Here is a 26,392-nt window from a genome sequence, read left to right as displayed (position 1 = left end):
TCCCGCCATGCGGGTAGGTTAGTTCCCTTCCGCACGCGCATAAACGATGTAGGATGCACCCGCCTTAGCATCATGCGGGATGGTCAACCCATAGACAACATAACGTTTAAGTTACATGAAAACATAAGGCCAAAACGTTCACGCATGGCGCATATAACATATGCTCACGCTGATTCTAACATATGCTCGCGCCGGGCGCACATAATGTGCCCGCGCTGATCCTTAACATAGCGCGCTCGCGCAGGGCGCACATAACAAATGCACGCGCTGACTATCATGGCGCGCATAATATTTACAATCACCTAATTATTAGGTTGATTACTTAGTTTAAGGGGTTGGGAATTTACCGGGTGTCACAATGTTGATGGGAAAGTTTTGTCCCATGCATGAAACCGACCAAATTCAAACTAAATTCCTCAATCATAAGGTCGTGGGGACGAATCTTCGTGAATACAACACCAAGTTTCACGAATATTGTCGTTTGGTTCCCCAGCTGGTGAATCCTGAATCCAGCAAAGTTACCCGATACATTTGGGGACTGCCGCGGGAAATCCGCGATATGGTGAGGTCACATTTACCTCAAACCGCTGATTCTGCAATGGAGTTAGCTGGTTATCTGTGACACTCCATAAATTAAGTCATTTTCCGTACATTCGTTAAACATGATTTCGTTATGTTAATTCCCGAATGATTGTAATTTTTTTATGCTTAATCACAACGAGTCTAGCATAAACCCGCATATGCATGATACATTGTACATAAGTAGTTTATCTATATTTTTATTCAAATTACTTTGAACGACGGAACTTATCCGACGATAACGAATGTTAGTGATAACTAGTTTTTACGACTCGAACGTTTCAAATGAACCTATAAGGTCCGATTTCTATGTTACACGGTTATATTTTGTAACTAGTTTTATATAATATCTGTCATCGAATACAAAACGTTATCATTTAAATATATGGTCATTAGAAGCATAGAGGTATATACCTATTTTACTCTAACAAACGGATATTTCTTTCTTTGAGCACCAAATTAAAACCAAATACCGAATAATGTATATTACAAACAATCATAATTAGGAATTTAAATGAAAATTGTTACAGAGAAAAAAAAATCAAAATCAAAATGTACAAATTCATATTTGTTGTGGAGTATGAAACCACCCTTTCATCATGAGTTATTTCCATTTTGTAAACAAAGTCAACAGCTTAGGCTCTTATCACATGACCATTCACAAAATAAATTAACAACCAACTCACGTTATCCTCTGCTCCGTCCTTCCTGTATCTCATTTCATTACATCCCACGACCACACCTTGCTTTTGATTTTATTCAACATGGCACTCAACCCCCATTATCTACATTGTTTTATTTTTATTACCAATCCCTACTTCACCTTGTTATATAATGGAATTTATTTATACTATAAGAAAACTATCACCAACAACTAACACAAACAAAATCTCATATCTCTACCTCCTAGTTTGAATTCCACCACTGATGACAACCCTCCATCACCATCGGGCCACCATCTAACGACCACCTCCACCGTCCTTCTATTCTCGTGTGGAAGAAGCACCACCACAACGCCTCATCGCCACTTCCACCACCTTGACCTCTACACGCTACCACCACCCGGAACCACCATCTTCATCTGCCACCTTTCCCCTCTCTACACTCTCTCTCCCTCTTGAGGTAAAATTCACCCATATACTTATGTTCTATCTCTCCATAGTACATATTTAAACACACCCAAACATTCTACTAACATATATTATCTTGTGTTTAAGAATCAAGACGGTATAGGAGACCCTTCCAAGAAGTTAAACGAGCTTCAAAGTGAATATATAGCCCAAGACTCTCTAATCTCGCTCTATATTCGTCTTGAATCTTAACACTAAGTAAGCTAAACATTCCTAAATCTAGCTTTATATTAATAAAATGTGTTTATACTATGCTTTCACCTACAATAGCAACCTACACATACTACCAAAATTTTTATGAATGAAAAACTTAACACCTGTTTGTTCATACCACAAATATAATATATATAAATTTATTTACATAGTCTGTTAATTAACATACTGTTTCGATAATATCATTTTTATATATATGTTTGAGGTGTTAAAAATTATAAGACAGTTTTCATATTTTGTTTTAAAGAGTTGAGTCTCATAAATCTGTCCATGTAATCTATATATGTATGTATGATTATAAAGAACCTAACACCAGTTTCGTTAAAACATTTACACATGTACGTATATATGTATTAATCAATTGTGGGTGTGGTTTTCAAAACATGATTTCCAAGGACTTAATTAATTGTGGGTACGTATATATATGTATGATTATAAAGAACCTAACACCAATGTTGTTTTATGATGATTGTGTTAGTATATATATAAATTTTAAAACACTAAATAAAATACTTAATGTTTTTATCTTCATGAATCATGCACTGGTATTTATATATAAACAAGTTCGGTTTCAATATATAGCTTAAAAACGTAATACTATGATTAACAAAATGTTTTCTGCAAAATATTATGTTTACTACATAATAATAAATAATATATATTTTGGAAAAGCATATATATATCCTTAACATAAGAATATAAAAACCTATCACCCGTTGGTCGTCAAAAATTAAAGAAACGTCCAGTTGGGGAAAGAAACTTGAATGAACTTAATAAACGAAACGTTCGGTTGGTGAAAGCAACCGACACAAACGAATTAACTAAACGACTAGTTGGGTGAAAACAACTAGCATAAACCGACTTGTGAGTCGATAACGAACTAACTGACCTTACTCGTTTAGGACGTGTGAAGGCAGCGGAACCGGGTTTAATTTGAAACTGCTAGCAAACCGACCACTGAACTCACGAGGTGAGTTTCACTACCCCCTTTTTATGATTTTATTGTTTTATTTATTTAGGGGTGGAAAACATACACAACTACTTTTATATACGATAATTAGAAACAAAACACACAATCCTTATGCGAACATGAGTTGAACTATGTAGTGCTATAAGTCTCTTGCTTACATACTATAACCATTAGCTAACGGAGTTAGCCACAGGAATATACAAATAGTACTATTGACGTTAACATTTCCCCCTACTGTTAGGTTGGTTGCACTAACGTTCGATATTGCATCGAAACAGGGTGCGTATATTCCATCTGTGAGATTTGAACAGGGCAAAAAGATATAAGTTGTGGTTTGGTTATAGACTCAGGGTTCGTCATATTAATTCGTAGATTTAGCTAGTCTACGGAGGACCATCGTATTTGTTCAATATATTATCGTATACTTATTTTTGAACTGATTCAACGTTTTATGAATAACGTGATTTCATATCGAGTCTCAAAACTTGTGAACTCACCAACCATTGTGTTGACTTTTTAAACGTATGTGTTTTAGGGAATTAACACACTCATAAGGAATCTTGAAGACGAGACCTCAATGCATAATTAGGATACCATTTTGGAGGATTTTGATTGTATAACCCTATCAATGTTTAGGGTCATATAGGAGAAATATCCTAATTGTTTTCAACAAATTTTGTTTGAAACTAAGTTATGATTTGTAAACGTTTTTTTTTTAGTATTATTGGTATCCTAATACATGTATGTTGGCAATAATCATATGCTTACGGTATACATGACGTCACTCGCCCGTACTTCCGCCTTGGCGGGGTGTGACATTATCTGATGAGCGGTATGGTCCGCAACAAGGAAGAAGATAAGAAGGTTACAACAACAACTGCTCAAGGGAAAACTGGAGGAAGCGCCAACTTCAAAGGCAAAGGCGTAAACCAACACCAAAACCGATTCAATTCAAATGCTATGCCATGCAAAATATGTAGAAGGTATCACAAGGGTCGATGTAACTTTGCTCCGCCTCCTAAAATTTGTGAGTCATGCAATCGTACGGGTCATGCGGCTGCTGACTGTTGGAAAAAGAAAATGACGTGCTACAACTGTAAAGAGATGGGGCACTTGAACTTCGAATGCCCAAAGAACAAACCCGCGACTGGTGGTGCGGGTGGAAGTAGCAAGAACAAGAAAGGAAATGCACGAGTCTTCGTACTCGACACAAAGAAGGCCGCTGACATGCTGGAAACCATTACCAGTACGTTTCTAGTCAACGACACCTATGCTAGAGTTTTATTCGAATCAGGTGTAAATTTAAGTTTTATAGATTATAGCTTTTGTAGTCTATTAAACGAACCTTTAACAAAGTTAAATAAAACTCTAAGCGTCGAGACTGCTAGTGGTGAAATCGTTAAGATCTCCGATGCCCTTGAAAACGGAAAAATTCACTTAGCTGGTTATATTCTGCCTATCCAACTTTTACCAATGGCACTTGCTGGTTTTGATATTGTACTTGGTATGGATTGGTTATCCGATAACCATGCCCGTATCATCTGTAGTAGCAAAACCGTTGAACTTCAAGCCCCTAATAAACGAACGATTCGAATTGAAGGGGACAAAGATGTTGGTCAAGTTAGCATAATTTCCTTGATTAGGGCTAACAAATGTTTGAATCAAGGATGCTTAGCATTCATGGCCTATGTCACTGAAGAATCCAAACCAAAAGAAATCAAAGGCGTTCCTATCGTTTCCGAATTTTCTAATGTCTTTCCTAATGAACTCCCTGGAATTCCTCCCGATCGTGAAGTAGAGTTTAGGATCGATCTCATTCCCGGTACTGCTCCGAACTCCAAAGCTCCGTATCGCTTAGCGTCGACCGAAATGAAGGAGTTAAAGAAACAACTCGATGAGCTTCTGGAGAAAGGCTTCATTCGACCGAGTTCGTCACCTTGGAGAGCGCCAATTCTATTCGTCAAGAAGGATGGATCCATGCGTATATGTATCGATTATCGTGCGTTAAACAATGTCACAATTAAAAATCGTTATCCACTCCCTTGAATCGATGATCTTTTCGACCAACATCAAGGTGCTAGCTTCTTTTCTAAAATTGTTCTTCGTTCCGGCTATCACCAACTCAAAGTCCAATCCGAGGATATCCCGAAGACTGCTTTTCGAACAAGGTATGAACATTATGAGTTCACGGTCATGCTGTTTGGACTTACTAATGCCCCAGTTACGTTCATGGACATGATGAATCGTATTTGTAAGCCTTACTTGGATAAATTTGTTATCGTATTCATCGACGACATACTTATTTATTCTAAGTCAAAAGCTGATCATTAAGTTCATCTTCGAACTTTACTTGGAATTCTTAGAACTGAGAAGTTGTACGCCAAGTTCTCGAAATGCGAGTTCTGGTTGCACGAGGTACAATTTCTTGGTCACATCATCAACGTCAACGTTATTCAAGTCGATCCCGCTAAGATTGAAGCTATCTCAAAGTGGGAGATCCCAAAATCGCCAACCGAGATTCGAAGTTTCTTATGTTTGGCCGGCTATTTCCGTAGGTTCATTGAAAACCTTTCCCGAGTCGTTGTTCCCCTAACCTCCTTAACTCGTAAGAACATCAAATATGAATTGGGAGCAAAGCAACAAGAGGCGTTCGATATACTCAAACAAAACCTCATCCAAGCACCTATACTGGCCTTGCATGAAGGTACTGAGGACTTTGTGGTATTGTGTGACGCATCTCACTCCGGCTTGGGATGTGTATTAATGAAACGTAAGAAAGTAATCGCTTACGCCTCTCGTCAACTCAAAGTACATGAAAATAACTATACAACTCATGATCTAGAGTTAGGCGCCATAATCTTTGCACTTAAGATATGGAGGCACTATCTCTATGGAATAAGATTTAGGTGTATACTGATCATAGAAGCTTAATGTGTATCTTTGACCAAAAAGAGCTTAAACATGCACCAACGGAAATGGATGGAAACTCTCAATGATTACGACTGCGAGATTTTTTACCATGAAGGCAAAGCCAACGTCGTGGCTGATTCCTTAAGTCGCAAGGAACAAGAGAAGCCCAAAAGAGTTTGAGCGTTGCATTTAGAACTCCAAGTTGATCTACTCGAACAAATCAAATCTGCTCAAACTCAAGCGATTAATGAAAACCAAATCTCCGACGAAAAACGTAATGGCACCATTGACTCGCTATTCAAAGGTGACGATGGTATCCTTAGACTCGGTAACAGGATTTGGATACCAATCGTTGGGGACTTGCGTGAGAAAAATTTGAACAAAGCCCATAAGTCCAAGTACACGATGCACCCCGGTAGTGATAAAATGTATCATAATCTCAAATCGAACTACTGGTGGAATGGGATGAAAAGAGATGTCGCTTCGCATGTTGCGAAATGTTTAACATGTTTGAAAGTCAAGGCTAAACACCAAAATCCTTCGGGATTGCTCCAGCAACCCGAACTCCCCGTATGGAAATGGGAGTTAACCACTATGGATTACATTATCAAACACCCTAAAACGACTCGACAACATAATGCAATCTGGGTCATTGTGGATTGTCACACCCTCAAAATCCACTAACGGAGTTTTACCGTCAGAGGGTGTGAACTAACAGGATTGGAATCATTAGTTATAATCAAACACCATAAATAAAGTTTTCAAACCATGAAACATTTAAGTTTAAAAAAGTGCGGAAGCGTAAATCATAAACCAAGTGTTGCGTCACGCAGGACGACTTAAAAACCCAATTAATAAAAGTTTAAAACAAGTTTTTCAAAACAATGATATTCAATGAATGCATGTTACTATACCGCGCGCCCGCCTCGGCTACCTGAGAATAACATACTAAAAGTGTCAACACAGGGTTGGTGAGTTCACAGGTTTATATAAATAAAGTGTTTGCGTTTGCGTTTACGTTTGCGTTTTGCGTTAACAGATAATGTTATATCAATTATATATTAATAGGTAGCTAGCCTATAAAACAAGTATTACTAAGTGTTCGACACCGAAGATGACTGTTTATCAATTGCCTTGCCACCATGTCTACCACGACCATGGAAAATGTGTTAGCCAAGATTACACCCACTCGACCTGCCGTCGAGTTTAGAGTTGGGTGGGGTTTGTCAAACCCAGTAGTACTACTCAACAGTGACTCGCTATTATACAAATACTAAACGGTTCGACGTTATGAAGGACTTTAGTTGGTTCGTTTGCCACTTAGCCTTACAAGCAATATATAACCAATAGCAAAATCTAAAGTGTTTGGAGTATGTTATCTCCCCCAAGTAAAAAGCGTTTAAAAGAGTAAAAGGGGAACGTGAAACTCACTGTTTGCGAAGAATTCAAAAATAAGTCAACCGAGAGATGCGCGTCACAGAAAATCCTCACTAGCGCTCTAAAACAAGAAGGAGATTTTCTAAGTATTGGAACTATTATTGAGTCTCTAGACTCGGCACATAATACCTATGCATGAGATACGTTTCGTGTTTCGTTTGTGAATTATGTGTGACTCGACAAACACATTGGTGACATGTTACATGTGTAAACAACTACATAAGTATCAAGTACTAACATTGTTCATTACTAGTAATTATTCCCCACAAGGGCAATTTAGTCAAAAACATATCAAATATCGCTCAACAAACACGTTTCATGTATTTTCACATAGTCCAGCAGCTAGTTTTATCAAGACAGAATTCTACTTGGAAAGATTACTCAATTCAACAGATCATAACATATCAATTAATTTACCAAAAATCGTAACAGGAGCACACATGCGTTAGGTTTCCAGAACTATTTTTATTGTATTTTTATTCCACATAGTTTTCTCACAAAGACCAAAACATTACTGTAAACTCACAGCAGTCAAAATCGTGCGCAACAGAATGATATTTGTTATTCCCGTTAAATGGTAATTCAATTAATGCAAGACCAATTGGGTTAGATTCTTAACTCAATATGTTAACATCCAGAAGTGGAACTAACCCATTTGGTCTTGTAGTTTATGAGATATGATAATTTCAAAACGGCCTAACAGCAGACCCCACAATTCAGACTTGCACTACGTTTTTGTAAAATAATAAAAGTTAACTTTTACATGTCCAGAAATTACAAACTTGGACTTTTTAGAAACTAGAATCAACCTAGTACACTGTAGTGTTAATAATTTCGACCAATTACCAAATTAACATTCAGTTACAGTCATCAACACTCAACATAACAACAATCTATGAATCATAATCCATGCATATAACACTCTAGACACAAGATTAACCAACCATGCATATCAATCTCACATTACACACATAGTTAGGGTTTTTCTTGAAAGTTTAAAATCAAAGAACAAGTGATTAACAAGCAACAATACCACAACTAGTTATCAATTTCATTAGCAATTCATCATCAAGCATATATAACAAACCCTAACTCATCTTATTCATCAATTTCAAGAATTAGGGTTTTGATTAACCCGTTCAATATCAATATTAAACACATAGAATGCATAGAGTAGTTGTTAATTACCTATCCAGCACCTTAATTCTTCAACAAAACTTGAAAATCCTTGTATGTATGTGTGTGTGATGTGACGGCAGCCAAGGGAGAGGGAGAGGGGGGCGATCGGTTGTGAGGGAGAGGGAGGGAGGTTAGGGTTTTTGTTAATATTAAATATTAACTTGTTACACTTAAGTCCCTCTACTTCTTGTTATTCAATATCTAGTATAATTAATAACCCCTGTCTCTTGTGTTTAGCATTTCACATACTTATCAAGTAACATATAGATTATAACACATACTTATCAAGTATTTATTGTTTTGATATTTGTCGTTTGTTCCCCAATGGTTTGAGTCTACTCGTGTGCGTTTCGGTGCAATCCCGAAAGACTACATGTGTAGTGATTGTCATGCGTCAATTAAAACCCTACTTTAAATGTAATGAGATGTGCGTTATAGATCAAGTGGTCTTAAGTTTGAATTGACGGAGTTTGGATTAACGGAGTTAACCTGAAATTGACGAGTGTCACATCATTCCCATGTTGAAAGAATTTTCGTCCCGAAAATTTGAGTCAAGTGGCGATGGGTGTCTGAAAAAGCAAGAAAAATTTGTCAGTTTGTCATATCATCCCCTAGTAGAAAGAAATTTCGTACTGAAATTTAATTCATACCTCTTGTGATTTATGACGGTTTGACGGCTTTCGCGGTTTTTGGTGTTTGGTCAACCCTTCAAAAAGGTGAGGATACTTTTTCATCATTTGGTCCTCGCGTTCCCACGTGAACTCTGGTCCACGTCTCGAGTTCCAACGAACCTTAACGATTGGAATTTTGCTGTGCTTGAGTATTTTGGTTTCCCAATCCAAAACTTCGACTGGTTCATCGATGAAGCGTAGCTGTTCATCGACTTGCAACTCGTCCAAAGGAACCGCTTGGGTTTCATCGGAAAGGCATTTCTTCAAATTGGATACATGGAATACATTGTGTACGCTACTGAGTTCCGTTGGTAAATCCAGTCGGTACGCTACCGGACCAATGCGCTCAGTTATCCGGTAGGGGCCAACGTATCGTGGATTGAGTTTGTTTCTCCTTGCGAAGCGAACTACACATTTCCAAGGTGAGACTTTGAGTAAAACTTGGTCGTTCACTTGAAATTCAAGAGGCTTTCGGTGCTTGTCGGCGTAACTCTTTTGGCGATCTCGTGCTGCTGCCATGCGGTTTCGGATTTGAACAATCTTTTCAGAGGTTTCAAGTACTAATTATGGATCAGTGATTTGGCTATCACCCACCTCTGCCCAGCAGAGAGGTGATCGACACTTTCGTCCGTACAACGCTTCAAACGGCGCTGCTTTAATGCTTGCATGGTAGCTGTTATTATACGAAAACTCTACCAAAGGCAAGTGAGGTTCCCAACTTTTTCCGAAATCCAACACGCATGCACGCAACATGTCTTCCAAGGTATGAATGGTGCGCTCACTTTGCCCATCCGTCTAAGGATGGTATGCTGTGCTCATATCAATGCGGGTGCCTAGTGCACTCTGTAGTGACTTCCAGAAGTGCGAAGTGAAACGGGAATCTCGATCAGATATGATTGAGACAGGCACTCCGTGTCTAGAAACTACTTCTTTCATATAGATGCGAGTCAGTCTTTCCATTTTGTCCGATTCCTTGATTGCTAAGAAGTGTGCAGACTTAGTCAACCGGTCAACGATCACCCAGATGGTATCGCATCCCGTTGGTGTTTTGGGTAATCCCGTGATGAAATCCATGGAAATGTGTTCCCATTTCCACGTTGGAAGTTCCGGTTGCTGTAGCAGACCAGATGGTTTCTGATATTCTATTTTGACTCTTGCATAAGTCAAGCATTTGCTCACGTAGGTGGCAATGTCGGCTTTCATGTTTGGCCACCAGTAAAGTGCCTTTAGGTCATGGTACATTTTATCTGAGCCAGGGTGGATGGAATATCGGGACTTGTGTGCTTCGTCCATTACTAGGGTTCTCAACTCTCCGTATCGAGGGACCCAAATCCGGTTTTCGAAATATCGGAATCTGTCCGATTTGGTTTCAAGTTGTTTTTTCATGCCCCGCATAAGTTCTGATGGGAGATTGTCGTCTTTCAAGGCTTCGAGTTGCGCATCGCGAATCTGATCGGGTAAGTTGTCGTGAATCTTGAGTTGTAATGCTCGCACTCGTCTAGGTTTATCGGTTTCTTTTCTGCTGAGAGCATCGACCACTACATTGGCCTTGCCAGGGTGGTACTTGATGGCACAATCATAATCCTTAAGCAGCTCGACCCAACGACGCTGTCGCATGTTCAGCTCCTTCTGATCGTAGATATGTTGGAGACTCTTGTGGTCGGTGTAAATGGTAAACTTGGTACCGTACAAGTAATTTCTCCATATCTTAAGAGCAAACACCACAGCTCCGAGTTCCAGGTCATGTGTTGTGTAGTTCTTCTCGTGAATCCATAGTTGTCGAGAGGCATACGCTATAACCTTCTCGAGTTGCATCAACACGCAACCGAGACCCTGTATCGATGCGTCACAATGCACCTCAAATTTTTTATTCCCTCGGGAAGGGCTAGGATGGGGGCGCTACAGAGTTTGGTTTTCAACAGTTGGAAGGCAGACTCCTGCGCGTCACCCCAATTGTACTTAGTACCCTTGTGTGTCAATGCGGTGAGTGGTTGAGCAATCTTGGAAAAGCCCTCAATAAAACGCCGGTAGTAGCCAGCTAGTCCTAGGAATTGTCGCACCTCAGTCGGAGTCTTAGGTGCTTCCCAGTTTTTGATGGCCTCTACCTTGTCGGGATCAACATGGATACCATTCTCATTGATCACATGTCCTAAGAAGTGAACCTCGCGAAGCTAAAATTCGGATTTCGAGAGTTTAGCGTACAGTTGTTCCTTCTTTAGCAATTTAAGGATCAACCTCAGGTGTTCTTCGTGGTCGGTCTTGTTCTTGGAGTAGACGAGGATATCATCAATAAAAACAATCACAAACTTGTCGAGGTACGCCTTGCATACTCTGTTCATGAGATCCATAAATACGGTTGGTGCGTTGGTTAAGCCAAAAGGCATAACCGAATTCTCGTAGTGACCGTACCGAGTTCTGAATTTCGTCTTTGAAATATCTTCTTCGCGCACTCTCAGTTGATGGTAACCTTATCTCAGATCGATCTTCGAGTAGTAACTCGATCCTTGAAGCTGGTCGAATAGGTCTTCAATTCGGGGTAAGGGATAACGGTTCTTGATCGTCACATTGTTCAGCTCTCGGTAGTCGATGCACATGCGGAAAGTCCCGTCCTTCTTTCGGACAAATAAGACAGGGGCTCCCCATGGTGATGAGCTAGGTCAGATAAAACCTTTATCCAACAAATCTTGTAATTGAGTGGACAACTCTTGAAGCTCCGCCGGTGCGAGCCGATACGGGGCTCGTGCTATGGGTGCTGCACCGGGGGTCAATTCGATTTGGAACTCGACTTGTCGAATAGGTGGGAGTCCAGGCAAATCCTCCGGGAAGACTTCCGGAAAATCTTGCACAATCGGTATGTCTTCGATTCGCTTCTCCTCCCCGGGTTTCTCGACAATATGAGCTAAAATTGCTGGATGCCCCTTTCGTAAATATATATGCGCCTTCATGAGGGTGATGACGCTTGAAGTCATGCCGATCTTCTCGCCCTGTATCGAAATGATTTCGCCAGAAAGGGTAGTGATGTGGACTATCTTGTCGTGACATATAATCTCAGCTCGTTAATCGGATAGCCAGTCCATGCCGACAACGACATCGAAACTACCCAGTGTAAAAGGTATGAGGTCGATATCAAAAGTATGGCCCGAGAGTTTCAACTTACATCCCGCAAGTACATGAGTTGTTTCTATAGACTTACCGTCGGCTAATTCAACAGGAAACTTAACATCTAACGGGGTTGGAGTTAAGTCTAAGAGTTTACTAAAGGCTTTCGATATAAAACTCCTATCAGCTCCAGTGTCAAACAAAACAGAAGCAAAACAGTCGTTCACAGGAAACTTACCGGTAACCACATTCGGATCGTTGCGGGCCTGGCCCGACCCAATGACGAAAGCTCTACCCTTACCACTACTTCCGCCACTGTTGTTTCCTCCATTATTCTCATTCTACTTCAGTTTGGGGCAATCCTTTCTGAAGTGACCCTCTTGACCACACTCGAAGCACCCTTAGTCGCCGTAGGCTGTTTAGGAGCACCCTTTGCCGCTAGGTCTCGCCTACAGTCTTTGGCCTGATGACCCATTTTTCCGCATCTCAGACACTTGATACGGTCACATGAGCCAGCATGGTGATAGTTGCACTTGTTGCATTTCGGGTACTTCCCAGCATAGCCACTCGAACCCTGCCCGCCACCGTTGTTGTTATTGTTGGAACCCTGATTATTGAAGCTCCGAGCAAGTTCGGGCTTACGGTAGTGTTGTTGCTGTGGGGGGTTCGATGATGAGGACCTGGTGTTGTCAAATTTCCACTTTCCATTACCCGAGTTGTTGTTGTTGTTAGTGATTGAGTTATCTCGGGTTTTAGAGGTGGAACCTCTAGGTGGTAGCGTACCTTGTACCACTGCCTGGTCCGTCAGTTTGTGGGCTATTCGGATCGCTTGCTGAATCGTAGCCGGTTTGGAAGACGTCACCATACCCTGAATCTGGGGTACCAAACCATCGATATACATCTCGATTCTCTTACTTGGCGGGTCTACCATCAGTGGACACATTACTGCTAGCTCATGGGAACGGGTGGTGTAGGCTTCAATCTCGGAACCCACCATTTTCAACGACCAAAACTCAGATTCCAACTTCGCGATTTCCTCTCTGGGACAATACTCTTCCCGCATCATTTTCTTGAACTCTTCCCAGTTCATAACGTTCGCCAAATCCATCCCAAGAATTTGCACATTGGAGTTCCACCAAGTGAGGGCAGAATCTTCCAGCGTCCCTGCAGCGAACTTAACCCTGCTGGCGGGTGGACAGTTACACATCTCAAAAACTGACTCTGCCTTCTCAGCCCGAAACCTATGGCTCCCTCAGTGCCCTTAAACGAGTTGGGCTTGCAATCCAGGTAGTTCTTGAAAGTACAGCCTACGGCTGGACTTCCGGCTTGATTCTGAACATGTGCGGCTAGAGCTGCCGCCGCATGGTCATTCAACAGGGTTTGGAGTTCTGCTGCGGTTAGGTTGATGTTACCGCGACCATGCCCAGCGTTTCTTCCAGCCATCTCCTAGAATCACATCATAAAATGTTAGACATGAATTCTCGGTTTCATATGCAACACACCATACATGTAATAAAATGTAGGTAAGAAAGAAAAATAAAAGAAGCAAACATCACATCACAACCATATAATAATCCAAATAATAATTCATGATTAAAACCATTGTATTCGCTACAAAGTATTTAAAACCAATCCTTAAAATCATAGAAAATAATAGTTTGGATTGAGACAACCCCTCCATCTAGGTGTTATCATTCTTGGATGTCATCGTCTGAGGACACCTCTGAGTGTGCCTCCGGCTCAGCTGTCTCTTCCTCCGGTTCCTCTTCGGGTTCCTCCTCGGGTTCTTCCTTAGGTTCTTCCTCAGGTTCTTCCTCATTCTGGGCAATTTGCGTCTGTATGATATCACAACGCTCTAGAGCTATCTCTGTCCGGGATCTCGCCACAAGGAGTTGTTCTTGCAAATTTATCATCTCTTCTTGCATTTTTCTCATTATCTTCATTTGTTGATCGTTAGCATCCTGCACTTCCTTCATAGCCGCTGTCAGACGGGAAATTTCCTCCCTAGCCTCGGTTCCATCTCTTATCAATCCGGAAACGTTTGCTCTCGCCGAGCGCATAAAACCCGCATCACGCTCTAAATAGGAAACAACAGCTGCGAGAACACGCTCTATTGGTTCGGTTATAGGTGGTAGGGTGTTGGGGTATGCAGGGCGGCTCGGGTGAGGTAGTGGGGGAACTTGCTCACGGTAAACCATACGCCTGATCAAACTCGGGTACCAATCCCAGCTAACGTCGTCGTCGTACATGCCTCCAGATAAGCGATACCTCTTCGGTGCAGGGGCTTCTAGTTCCGGGGCTACTCGGGATGGCGACGAGGTAGGGAGTTGCGGTTCCTTTCCATGGGCATGAGTCACCTGGTCGGATGATGATGATGGTGGCGTCGACATCCCTACATGGAAGTCGTGTATGCGCACGTATGAGTGAATGAGGTAAAGAGATAAAGATAATGAAAGACTAAATAAAATATATATGCAGTGCGTAGAAATTATAACTAATGGGTCGTTGCGGTTATAGTCTAGTATGCATGCAATTTCTACTTCGCTATAACCAATGGCTTTGATACCAATCTGTCACACCCTCAAAATCCACTAACGGAGTTTTACCGTCAGAGGTTGTGAACTAACAGGATCGGATTCATTAGTTATAATCAAACACCATAAATAAAGTTTCCAAACGATGAAACATTTAAGTTTAAATAAGTGCGGAAGCGTAAATCATAAACCAAGTGTTGCGTCACGCAGGACGACTTAAAAACCCAATTAATAAAAGTTTAAAACAAGTTTTTCAAAACAATGATATTCAATGAATGCATGTTCCTATTCCGCGCGCCCGCCTCAGCTACCTGAGAATAACATACTAAAAGTGTCAACACAGAGTTGGTGAGTTCACAGGTTTATATAAATAAAGTGTTTGCGTTTGCGTTTGCGTTTACGTTTTGCGTTTGCGTTTGCATTTTGCGTTAACAGATAATGTTATGTCAATTATATATCAATAGGTAGCTAGCCTATAAAACAAGTATTACTAAGTGTTCGACACCGAAGCTGACTGTTTATCAATTGCCTTGCCACCATGTCTACCACGACCATGGAAAATGTGTTAGCCAAGATTACACCCACTCGACCTGCCGTCGAGTTTAGAGTTGGGTGGGGTTTGTCAAACCCAGTAGTACTACTCAACAGTGACTCGCTATTATACAAATACTAAACGGTTCGACGTTATGAAGGACTTTAGTTGGTTCTTTTGCCACTTAGCCTTACAAGCGATATATAACTAATAAAAAAATCTAAAGTGGTTGAAGTATGTTATCTCCCCCAAGTAAAAAGCGTTTAAAAGAGTAAAAGGGGAACGTGAAACTCACTGTTTGCGAAGAATTCAAAAATAAGTCAACCGAGAGATGCGCGTCACAGAAAATCCTCACTAGCGCTCTAAAACAAGAATGAGATTTTCTAAGTATTAGAACTATTATTGAGTCTCTAGACTCGGCACATAATACCTATGCATGAGATACGTTTCGTGTTTCGTTTGTGAATTATGTGTGACTCGACAAACACATTGGTGACATGTTACATGTGTAAACAACTACATAAGTATCAAGAACTAACAATGTTCATTACTAGTAATTATTCCCCACAAGGGCAATTTAGTCAAAAACATATCAAATATCGCTCAACAAACACGTTTCATGTATTTTCACATAGTCCAGCAGCTAGTTTTATCAAGACAGAATTCTACTTGGAAAGATTACTCAATTCAACAGATCATAACATATCAATTAATTTACCAAAAATCGTCACAGGAGCACACATGCATTAGGTTTCCAGAACTATTTTTATTGTATTTTTATGCCACATAGTTTTCTCACAAAGACCAAAACATTACTTTAAACTCACAGCAGTCAAAATCTTGCGCAACAGAATGATATTTGTTATTCCCGTTAAATGGTATATTCAATTAACGCAAGACCAATTGGGTTAGATTCTTAACTCAATATTTTAACATCCAGAAGTGGAACTAACCCATTTGGTTATGTAGTTTATGAGATATGAAAATTTCAAAACCGCCTAATAGCAGACCCCACAATTCAGACTTGCACTACGTTTTTGTAAGATAATAAAAGTTAAATTTTACACGTCCAAAAATTACAAACTTGGACTTTTTAGAAACTAGACTCAACCTAGTACACTGTAGTGTTAATAATTTCAACCAATTACTAAATTAACATTCAATTACAGTCGTCTAAACATAAATTTAACAATCTGTCCAGTACCAGTTTACATCAACACTCAACATAACAAAATCTATGAATCATAATCCATGCATATAACACTCTAGACACAAGATTAACCAACCATGCATATCAATCTCACATTACACACATAGTTAGGGTTTTTCTTGAAAGTTTAAAATCAAAGAACAAGTGATTAACAAGCAACAATAACACAACTAGTTATCAATTTCATTAGCAATTCATCATCAACCATATAATTAAACCCTAACTCATCTTATTCATCAATTTCAAGAATTAGGGTTTTGATTAGCCCGTTCAATATCAAAATTAAACACATAGAATGCATAGAGTAGTTGTTAATTACCTATCTAGCACCTTAATTCTTCAACAAAACTTGAAAATCCTTGTATGTATGTGTGTGTGATGTGACGGCAGCCAAGGGAGAGGGAAAGGGGGGGGGGGGGCGATCGGTTGTGAGGGAGAGGGAGGGAGGTTAGGGTTTTTGTTAATATTAAATATTAACTTGTTACACTTAAGTCCCTCTACTTCTTGTTATTCAATATCTAGTATAATTAATAACCCTTGTCTCTTGTGTTTAGTATTTCACATACTTATCAAGTAACATATAGATTATAACACATACTTATCAAGTATTTATTGTTTTGATATTTTTCGTTTGTTCACCAATGGTTTGAGTCGACTCGTGTGCGTTTCGGTGCAATCCCGAAAGACTACATGTGTAGTGATTGTCATGCGTCATTTAAAACCCTACTTTAAATGAAATGAGATGTGCACAGATCAAGTGATATTAAGTTTGAATTGACGGAGTTTGGATTAACGGAGTTAACCTGAAATTGACGAGTGTCACATGGATCGATTGACAAAATCCGCACACTTTATACCCATTAATGAGTCATATTCAAAGGATAGACTAGCGCGTATTTATGTGAACAACATCGTTGCTTTGCATGGAGTACCGCTATCTATAATTTCTGATCGAGATAGTCGTTTTACATCTCATTTTTGGAAAATCTTCCAACAACCCTTAGGCACAAAGCTTAACCTTAGCACCGCCTTCATCCGCAAACCGATGGGCAAAGCGAAAGGACAATTAAAACGTTGGAAGACATTCTCCTAGCTTGTGTGATTGATTTAGGTGGAAGTTGGGATGACCACTTACCCCTAATAGAATTCTCATATAATAATAGTTATCACACAAGTATTCAAGCCGCACCATTCGAGGCGTTATATGGTCGAAAGTGTAGATCGCCCGTGTGTTGGTCTGAAACCGGAGATAATCAATTCTCTGGACCCGAGATAGTCCAAGAAACCACCGACAAGATTCTCCAAATCCGAGAACGACTTAAGACGGCACATGATCGCCAAAAGAGTTACGCCAATGTCCGTCGTAATCCATTAGAATTCAAAGTTGGTGACAAAGTATTATTGAAAGTCTCGCCCTGGAGAGGCGTCGTTCGCTTCGGTAAGAAAAGAAAGTTAAGTCGTTGATTCGTTGGACCCTTCGAGGTACTCGAACGAATTGGTACTGTTGCATACCGATTGCGACTGCCCGAGGAAATGCAAGGGATTCACGATGTATTCCATATTTTGAATCTGCGTAAATGTTTAACTGATGAATCTTTAGCTATGCCTTTAAAAGACGTTGAAATAAATGAAAACTTAATATTCGTAGAACGTCCAATTAAAATAGAAGATTCAAAAACAAATAAATTAAAAAGAAGAACATTGGAAATTATGAAAGTCAAATGGGACTCACGAAGAGGGCCCGAATATACATGGGAACTCGAATCGAAAATAAGAAAGAAATACCCCCACTTGTTCTTGTAAAGCATTCTCGAGGACGAGATTTATTTCAAGGTGGGGAGGATGTAACATTATGAAAATTTCTAGTTCAAAATGTCAAACGTTCAAAAGTATGGGGACTAAACTTGTTAAAATCCAAACCTTAGGGTTTAAAAAGAAAAATTTGTTTTCTTGTCCTATCACGATACGCGACGGGACAACAGGACAAGCCATCGCGTATCGCGATGAGCTTGGTCAAAACCTTCTGGAAGGGTCAACAACGATACGCGATCGCTGGTTGAACCAACGTCATCGTGGTCTGACACGTCTGGCACTAGTTTCGCCACGTGGCACACCGTCTGCCACGTGTCCCGACTCGTGGCCACACGTGGCACATCGTCCGCCATGTGTCAACACGTGGCACACCGTCTGCCACGTGGCAGACCTACATTGTGACTGTGCAAGGCTATGTCGCGATACGCAACGGGTGCCCAGGACACCGTCGTGTACTGCGATGGGATCCTAGAAAATGTCTATAAATAGCAGTTCCGGGATTTCATATTTTCACACCACAAATCAGTGCTCCTCTCTTTCTCTATCATCTTACAAGCCTTATTATCATACCTCGAAGTTCGTGCCATAATTCCTCGATGAACGTGTCCCGATTCTCGATTTCCGTGTCAACGTTTCCTCAAAGTTCGTGCCACCCTCCACCCACATACAACCAAGAAGGTGTTTGTTATCATGGGATCCTAGAAGGACTTTTTCAAAGTATATATTTTTATTAAAAACCCGACCCTTTACTGTTTATTCGGGTATTTTATTTAATAAAGTAATGTGTCCCTATTATTATTATAATATATATATATATAGGATGAATATCATTGCAGAACTTATAGATTATTTAAGAACTTGAAGGAACCCTTGAAAACTAACGTTTCTTATAATTTTTTTTGTATGTTAGTGTTACTTGAGTGTAGTTTTATCATTTTTTATATCTATCTCTATGATTACAATTTTGAAAGTTAGTTTTAATAAATATCCATGTTTTGTTTTACACCTATGTAAATTTATAGTACATAAATTTTACACATATGTAAACTTGATGTAATCAAAATTTTTTGTATAAAATATAATAAGACTACTCTTAAACAATGTTAATATATAAAAAAAATTAAAAAAATGTTTGGTTGTTTAGAGTTTCTAAGAGTTCTTAACGTTATTATAGTTCTTAAATGATACCAACCCTATATATATATATATATATATATATTAATAACTATTCATTATATACAAAAATGACCCTAAACTAAACTTCTAGTAAAAAAAGGTTTCCAACTTTATAGTGCAGGGACTAATATTGTAAATACTACATATTATGATTCAGATCCAGTGATTCAGACCAATATCCATTTACCCGAACCCTTTTATGCGTGAAGCCGTTTATAATCTATGTTTCTTGGACCAAAATTCTTGCTTTTGATATGGAAATTGAATCAAAATGATAATGTCCATACCTTTTACGGCCTACCGACAATAATATGGTAATACGATCAAAACTTGATGCGTTTTCTTAATTCGTTTAGCCGACCTCACATCGATCTCGATATACATATTTGCGTTCATTATAAATCAATTAAACTTGCAGTCATATCATCCTAACCATCAACGTCCTTAGCCTTCAAATCAATTTAGTTTTCATCATCAATTAACAGCTCATTGGTCATCATCGGTTAGTCAGGCTGGAAAGAAAGCCCGCCAAGTTCAGATAAGGGAATGCTTCCCCCAACCATTAAAGGAAAGGCTCGACGAAGGGATGGAGATGCGGCAGGGGAAGGAAAGGCTTTCGGAGATCGAGATTTTCTTTATTTTCACCGAAAACGAAGAAGGCCGAGGATGGCCTACAGTGCGTCTTATCTGAAGGGAACACGCTTTTTCGACCGTGGGGTGGTATGATTGTCGGGACCTCTCCTCGTTCCGCCCGCTGGCCTATTGGGATAGCAGCCTTCGGGCTTTGCCTGTCCTTTCTAATCAAGAATTATGGCTCGGCCCGGAAAAGCGCTGGCAATAACAGAAATGAAGGGGTTCATGTAGCTGCTGCGTCCCGCCCCGCCCCCCCCCCTCCTTAGACAAGAATCAAATAAAGAAAGAGATAGTCTATATCCTGTATCGATGACAGGATCACTCTATGAATAGGTAAATTCTCTGTGACCTCCCACCGTTCACGACATCCCTTGCTTCTCGTAGCGAACGGCTCCTCAGTGGAAGAGTAGAAGCTTTGGTCCCCTCCGGTCAAGTTTCTTGTACCTGTTGTTACCTACCGACAATAATAATATGGTAATTCGATCAAAACTTGATGCATTTTCTTAATTCGTTTAGCCGACCTCGCATAGATCTCGATATTCATATTTTCCTTCATTATAAATCAATTAAACATGCAGTCATATCATCCTAACCATCTCCGTTCTTATTCTTCAAATTAGTTTAGTTTTCATCATCAGTTAACAGCTCGTTGATCATCATCGGTTAGTCAGGCTGGAAAGAATGCCCACCAAATTTAGATAAGGGTATGCTTCCCCCAACCATTAAAGGAAAGGCTCGACGAAGGGAGGGAGATGCGGCGGGGGAAGGAAAAAGCTTTCGGGGATCGAGATTTTCTTTACTTTTCATCCAAAACAAAGAAGGCCGAGGATGGCCTACGGTGCGTCTTATCTGAAGGGAACACGCTTTTTCGACCGCGGGGTGGTATGATTGCCGGGCCCTCTCCTCGTTCCCCCCGCTGCCTATTGGGTTAGTAGCCTTCGGGCTTTGCCTGTCCTTTCTAATCAGAAACTATGGCTCGTCCCGAGAAAGCGCTGGCAACAACAGAAATGAAGGGGTCCATGTAGCTGTTGCGCCCCCCCCCCCCCCCCCTCTCTTAGTCAATGGGGCAGCAGGTTCGGCACCTTTCTTTTTTTATTTTCATAAAAAGAATCGAATAAAGAAAGAGATAGTCTACATCCTGTATCGATCATAGGATCACTCTATGAATAGGTAAATTCTATGTGACCTCCCACCGTTCACGACATCCCTTGCTTCTCGCTGCGAACGGCTCCTCGGTGGAAGAGTAGAAGCGCTGGTCCCCTTCGATCAAGTTGCTTGTACCCGTTGTTACCTACCGACAATAATAATATGGTAATTCTATCAAAACTTGATGCGTTTTCTTATTTCGTTTAGCCGACCTCACATTGATCTCGATATACATATTTGCGTTCATTATAAGTCAATTAAACTTAAAGTCATATCATCCTAACCATCTTCGTCCTTAGCCTTCAAATCAGTTTAGTTTTCATCATCAATTAACAGCTCGTTGATCATCATCGGTTTGTCAGGCTGGAAAGAATTCCCGCCAACTTCAGATAAGGGAATGCTTCCCCAACCATTAATGGAAAGGCTCGACGAAGGGAGGGAGATGCGGTGGGTGAAGGAAAAGGCTTTCGGGGATCGAAATTTTCTTTATTTTTATCGAAAATGAAGAAGGCCGAGGATGGCCTATGGTGCGTCTTATCTGAAGGGAACGCGCTTTTTCGACCGCGGGGTGGTATGATTGCCGGGCCCTCTCCTCGTTCCCCCCGCTGCCTATAGTAGCCATCGGGCTTTGCCTGTCCTTTCTAATCAAGAACTATGGCTCGGCCCGAGAAAGCGCTGGCAACAACAGAAATGAAGGGGTCCATGTAGCTGTTGCGCCCCCCCCCCCCCTCTTAGTCAATGGGGCAGCAGGTTCAGCACCTTTCTTTTTTAATTTACATAAAAAGAATCGAATAAAGAAAGAGATAGTCTACATCCTGTATCGATCATAGGATCACTCTATGAATAGGTAAATTCTCTGTGACCTCCCACCATTCACGACATCCCTTGCTTCTCACTGCGAACGGTTCCTCGGTGGAAGAGTAGAAGCGCTGGTCCCCTTCGGTCAAGTTGCTTGTACCCTTTGTTACCTACCGACAATAATAATATGGTAATTCGATCAAAACTTGATGCGTTTTCTTAAATCATTTAGCCGACCTCACATCGATCTTGATATACATATTTGCGTTCTTTATAAATCAATTAAACTTGCAGTCATATCATCCTAACCATCTCCGTCCTTAGCCTTCAAATCAGTTTAGTTTTCATCATCAATTAACAGTTCGTTGATCTTCATCGGTTAGTCAGGCTGGAAAGAATGCCCGCCAAGTTCAGATAAGGGAATGCTTTCCCCAACCATTAAAGGAAAGGCTCGACGAAGAGAGGGAGATGCGGTGGGGGAAGGAAAAGGATTTCGGAGATCGGGATTTCTCTTTATTTTTCATCGAAAACGAAAAAGGCCGAGGATGGCCTACGGTGCGTCTTATCTGAAGGGAACACGCTTTTTCGACCGCGGGGTGGTATGATTTTCGGGCCCTCTCCTTGTTTCGCCCGCTGACCTATTGGGATAGCAGCCTTCGGGCTTTGCCTGTCCTTTCTAACCAAGAATTATGGCTCGGCCCAGGAAAGCGCTCGCAACAACAGAAAGGAAGGGATCCATGTAGCTGCTGCGCCCGCCCCCCTTTTAGTCAATGGGGTAGCAGGTTCGGCATCTTTCTTTTTTTATTTTCAGAAAAAAGAATCGAATAAAGAAATAGATAGTCTATATCCTGTATCGATCATAGGGTCACTCTATGAATAGGAAATTTCTCTGTGACCTCCCACCGTTCACGACATCCCTTGCTTCTTGCTGCGAACGGCTCCTCGGTGGAAGAGTAGAAGTGTTGGTCCCCTTCGGTCAAGTTGCTTGTACCTGTTGTTACCTACCGTAGGACCTCCGTCCCCGAAGCGAAGAAAGAGGAGCAGGAACAAGAGGTTGTCCTCTCTCCACTCCTATCTTTAACTGGATGACTCAACTTTCTTTCCAGAAGACAGTGAAGTCCAAGAATCATCCGAAGAAGACTTCGGCTCATTTTGGTCCCATTAACCAGTTATACCATGTGTTTCGAGGTAATTATAATATATACTTTCAATCGTTGGGTTTCAATTAATCAAAACCCTAACCTAACACTGATTAACAACAATTGATTCGAATTGAGATTTCTAGGGTTTCTTTTTAATTTGGGATTGAATTTGGGCTCGTATATTTATCTGCTTCATAATCTGATCATTACACAGGCACCCACCAGCCCAGGTGGCTGGTGTTTTACTTGGTCACGAGAACCGGCTGGGGTCGCCGGTTCGATCCTCTCCATTCGGTTATTTGGTTTTTATTTTTAATTTTATATTTTCAATCTATTTAATATTGTAATTAAAAACTAAATACCATTTTTGTAAAACGAAAAATTTTGTTTCTTTTCGATTTTTTGAACAGAATTTTCGGTTGCGGAAATCATAAATATATCTCGATCTTATTGTTTTTACCAAATCAAAGGTTTGTAACTGAAATAAATATTTGAAGTAAATATTATCCAAATTTGAAATATTTATACTTAACTAAGGATTTTAATTATAAATATGTCTTAGATAAAATTATTTACATATCAACCTAAGTATTTTATCATAAAGTATATATTTTGTTTAAATTACTATACTTATCCTACATAAATAATAATAGATTTAATAATTAACAAAAATATTATCTAATATAGACAAATAAGATTAATGATGGTTCTCACAATAAGGAATATTTTTTAAATAATAAAGATTTTCACAAACTTATCCAATCACCATCGAAACCCGAATCCATATAAGTCTTGTATAGTTATTATTTAATTCCCGATATCATTTTAACTAGGAATTCTCGTCGGTATTTCTCGAAGAGCTTGATCCATCATCCACTTTCTTATTCTATTGTTTGTCCCGTTTTCTCGTCTGTTAAGGTGAATATTTCACTACCCTCCTTTTTACTTATTTTTAAACATTTTGGGGACATATGCGTTCGTAGATATTTTCTATTAAAAAGTATTCGAACGCAACTGTTTATCCTTGTGTGTTTATCAGTCTGCCTAACTTGTTGTTTGCTTACTTGGTTTATTTGAACGATATTTGCTTACTTCGACAACCGATGTCCATTTTTATGACCCGGTTTAGTCTTTGCTTGGTAGCCAAGATCCATTTATATGGACTAGTTAAGCCCTTTCGTATGATTTGATTAATTGTTTATGTATTTTGGCTTAAATGTATATCTCACAGGAGAAGTTTGCACTTTTATTTATTATTATTATAGTGTCTTAAATCTGGTATTATACTCACTCAACCTAATGTTGACAAAAACCTATTTGTATTTTTAACGCATATCCAGGTTATCGTGTGACGTGATTTTCAAGATTGTTTGAAGCAACTTAGGATGCATGTTAGAGAAGAGGTACAAGAACTTAATTTTGGATGTGTATTGTAATTGTTTATTTATGAGTTTGATGTACTTGATTATTTAACTAAATTTAATAGATATTGTCACACTTAATATTGCATAATAGTACCTTAAGAGTTGTGGGCAATCAGTTCACGCCCCGACATTTCAGCCGTAGGTTGGGGTGTGACATCATCAAATCTGTAGAGACACTCGATATGAAGTCCATGGGTCCTAATACATTTGGGTTGATGAAGCAATCAATAATGGGGGCCAAAGTAGTCTACAAAGGACTTCATAAATTGGTCAAAATTGGAAGATTGTCTGAAACTAAGGCTGTCACTACAAGTGCTAGTGCCTCAATTACTGATGAACATGTTACACCTACTCCCAAGGTTCACAACTGCTTTTGAAACGATTTCTAATGATGATGAGCCTAATAATTCTCCATCGCAACATATGGAGACTGATCACCAAGAAGAAAAATCAGTACCTATTGCTGATCAAATAAAAGATTTTAAGACATTTAAAGAAAAGCTCTAGTCGACTGCATTGAAGCCTCCTCAATCAGTCACTGCGATACAAGATGATGATATTAAAGAAGAACCAACCACCGATCTCATTCCAAGAAAAAGGGGAATGAGCCGAGACCGGGGTGTTGGTTACTGAAACTACACCAACAAGCCAACTACAGATTCTGAGCCGGAAACAATTGAAGCTCAAGTTGATCAAGGACCGTCCACTGCTGATCAACGAACTCAACTACAGATCTTTGCTGACATTACTCATGCGTGCGAGTTTGAAGCGCACATTCAGTTCACAGATGAACCATCGGGTTCGTCTGACCTGTTTGGACAACAAAGTTCAAGTGTCGTAGACAAGATCGCACACATTCTGGCAATGCAAGACATATATTTGCAAGATAAAGGAAAAGGGATTGTTCTTTAGGATGAATAAGTTGATGTACGGTCCTTACAGCGATGAGTCTTTGAACTTGAACAAGACTCGGTATTGAAGGATGTACGAATTCAAGAGATTGAAGCAAGTAACTCCGATAAAGATTCAAAGGTCAAAGAACATCAATCAAACATGGGTGGCCTCATTGCAATGTACTTAGATCTCCAACAAAAGATTAATCAGAAATTTGAAGACGAATTTAAGACTGGAGATGATTGTGGTGCAAAGACAACTGGTGACAATCCAGGCAGTGGTTCTAGTGCGCGTCCAACTTCCAATGTTGATGCTTGAGCCATTGGAACAATATCTTGCTGCTCCTCCAAAGACAGTCGAACAAGCTGAAAGGATCCAAAAGAAGACTCTAATAATGAAGAATTCATATCAAAATGTGGAATCTTTCGATCACCCTGATAAACTAATTATTGAATTCAAAGGAGACTCTCTAACAAGTATGGTGATCGATCAGGCGTCATGTTATGGGGATTTGATATTGATAAAGCTGTGGGTGAAAAGGAGGTCTGGCAATACTGAATACTACAAGAAGTGAAAGACTGTGGGTCATGGAAAAAAGTTGACCTAAGTGACTTGATCAGTGCTCCTTTTCACAACCCCAACAACGACAAGAAGGCTACCGACTTCTGGAACTTTCTAAGGAATCAAGTTGATCGAGGATTCCCAAATATGACCACAGCCGAATCATTTTGGAAGAAAGCCAAAGGGGTCCGAGATCCAAAAACTGGGAAAACCATGGTCAATGTCATGTAGCCAACAACGAAGAAAGCAAGACACATTCCGCTCTCTACTAGAATTCCCGATGGTGCATTGGATGAAATGAAATTTGAGGACATATGATGGTGAGGCAGCAACGGTCGTCAT

The 26,392-nt window shown here is 40.0% G+C and overlaps 1 protein-coding gene across 1 annotated transcript; it reads left to right on the top strand.

The window, feature by feature from the left end:
- Window positions 1-358: 358 nt before the first annotated feature.
- On the top strand, window positions 359-25,807 carry LOC143605884 (uncharacterized). Its single transcript, XM_077081841.1, has 3 exons — window positions 359-618; window positions 3,723-4,686; window positions 25,577-25,807. The coding sequence occupies exons 1-3, from the start codon at window positions 359-361 to the stop codon at window positions 25,805-25,807; spliced, it is 1,455 nt and encodes a 484-aa protein (XP_076937956.1).
- The last annotated feature ends 585 nt before the right edge of the window (window positions 25,808-26,392 follow it).

Source organism: Bidens hawaiensis, unplaced genomic scaffold, assembly GCF_021521415.1.
Source record: "Bidens hawaiensis isolate Kalapana, Puna unplaced genomic scaffold, B.hawaiensis_p1.1 tig00071838_1, whole genome shotgun sequence".
Lineage (NCBI taxonomy): Eukaryota > Viridiplantae > Streptophyta > Magnoliopsida > Asterales > Asteraceae > Bidens > Bidens hawaiensis.
This window is presented reverse-complemented; position numbering and strand designations above follow the sequence as displayed.

What these genes read in the sequence shown, in the direction of transcription:
- LOC143605884 (XM_077081841.1), top strand. Translation starts at nt 359, where the DNA reads ATGTTGATGGGAAAGTTTTGTCCCATGCATGAAACCGACCAAATTCAA. An exon ending in ATGGAGTTAGCTGGTTATCT is followed by an intron (nt 619 to 3,722) that starts GTGACACTCCAT and finishes TTATCTGATGAG; the next exon opens with CGGTATGGTCCGCAACAAGG. An exon ending in GAATTCCTCCCGATCGTGAA is followed by an intron (nt 4,687 to 25,576) that starts GTAGAGTTTAGG and finishes TCGGTATTGAAG; the next exon opens with GATGTACGAATTCAAGAGAT.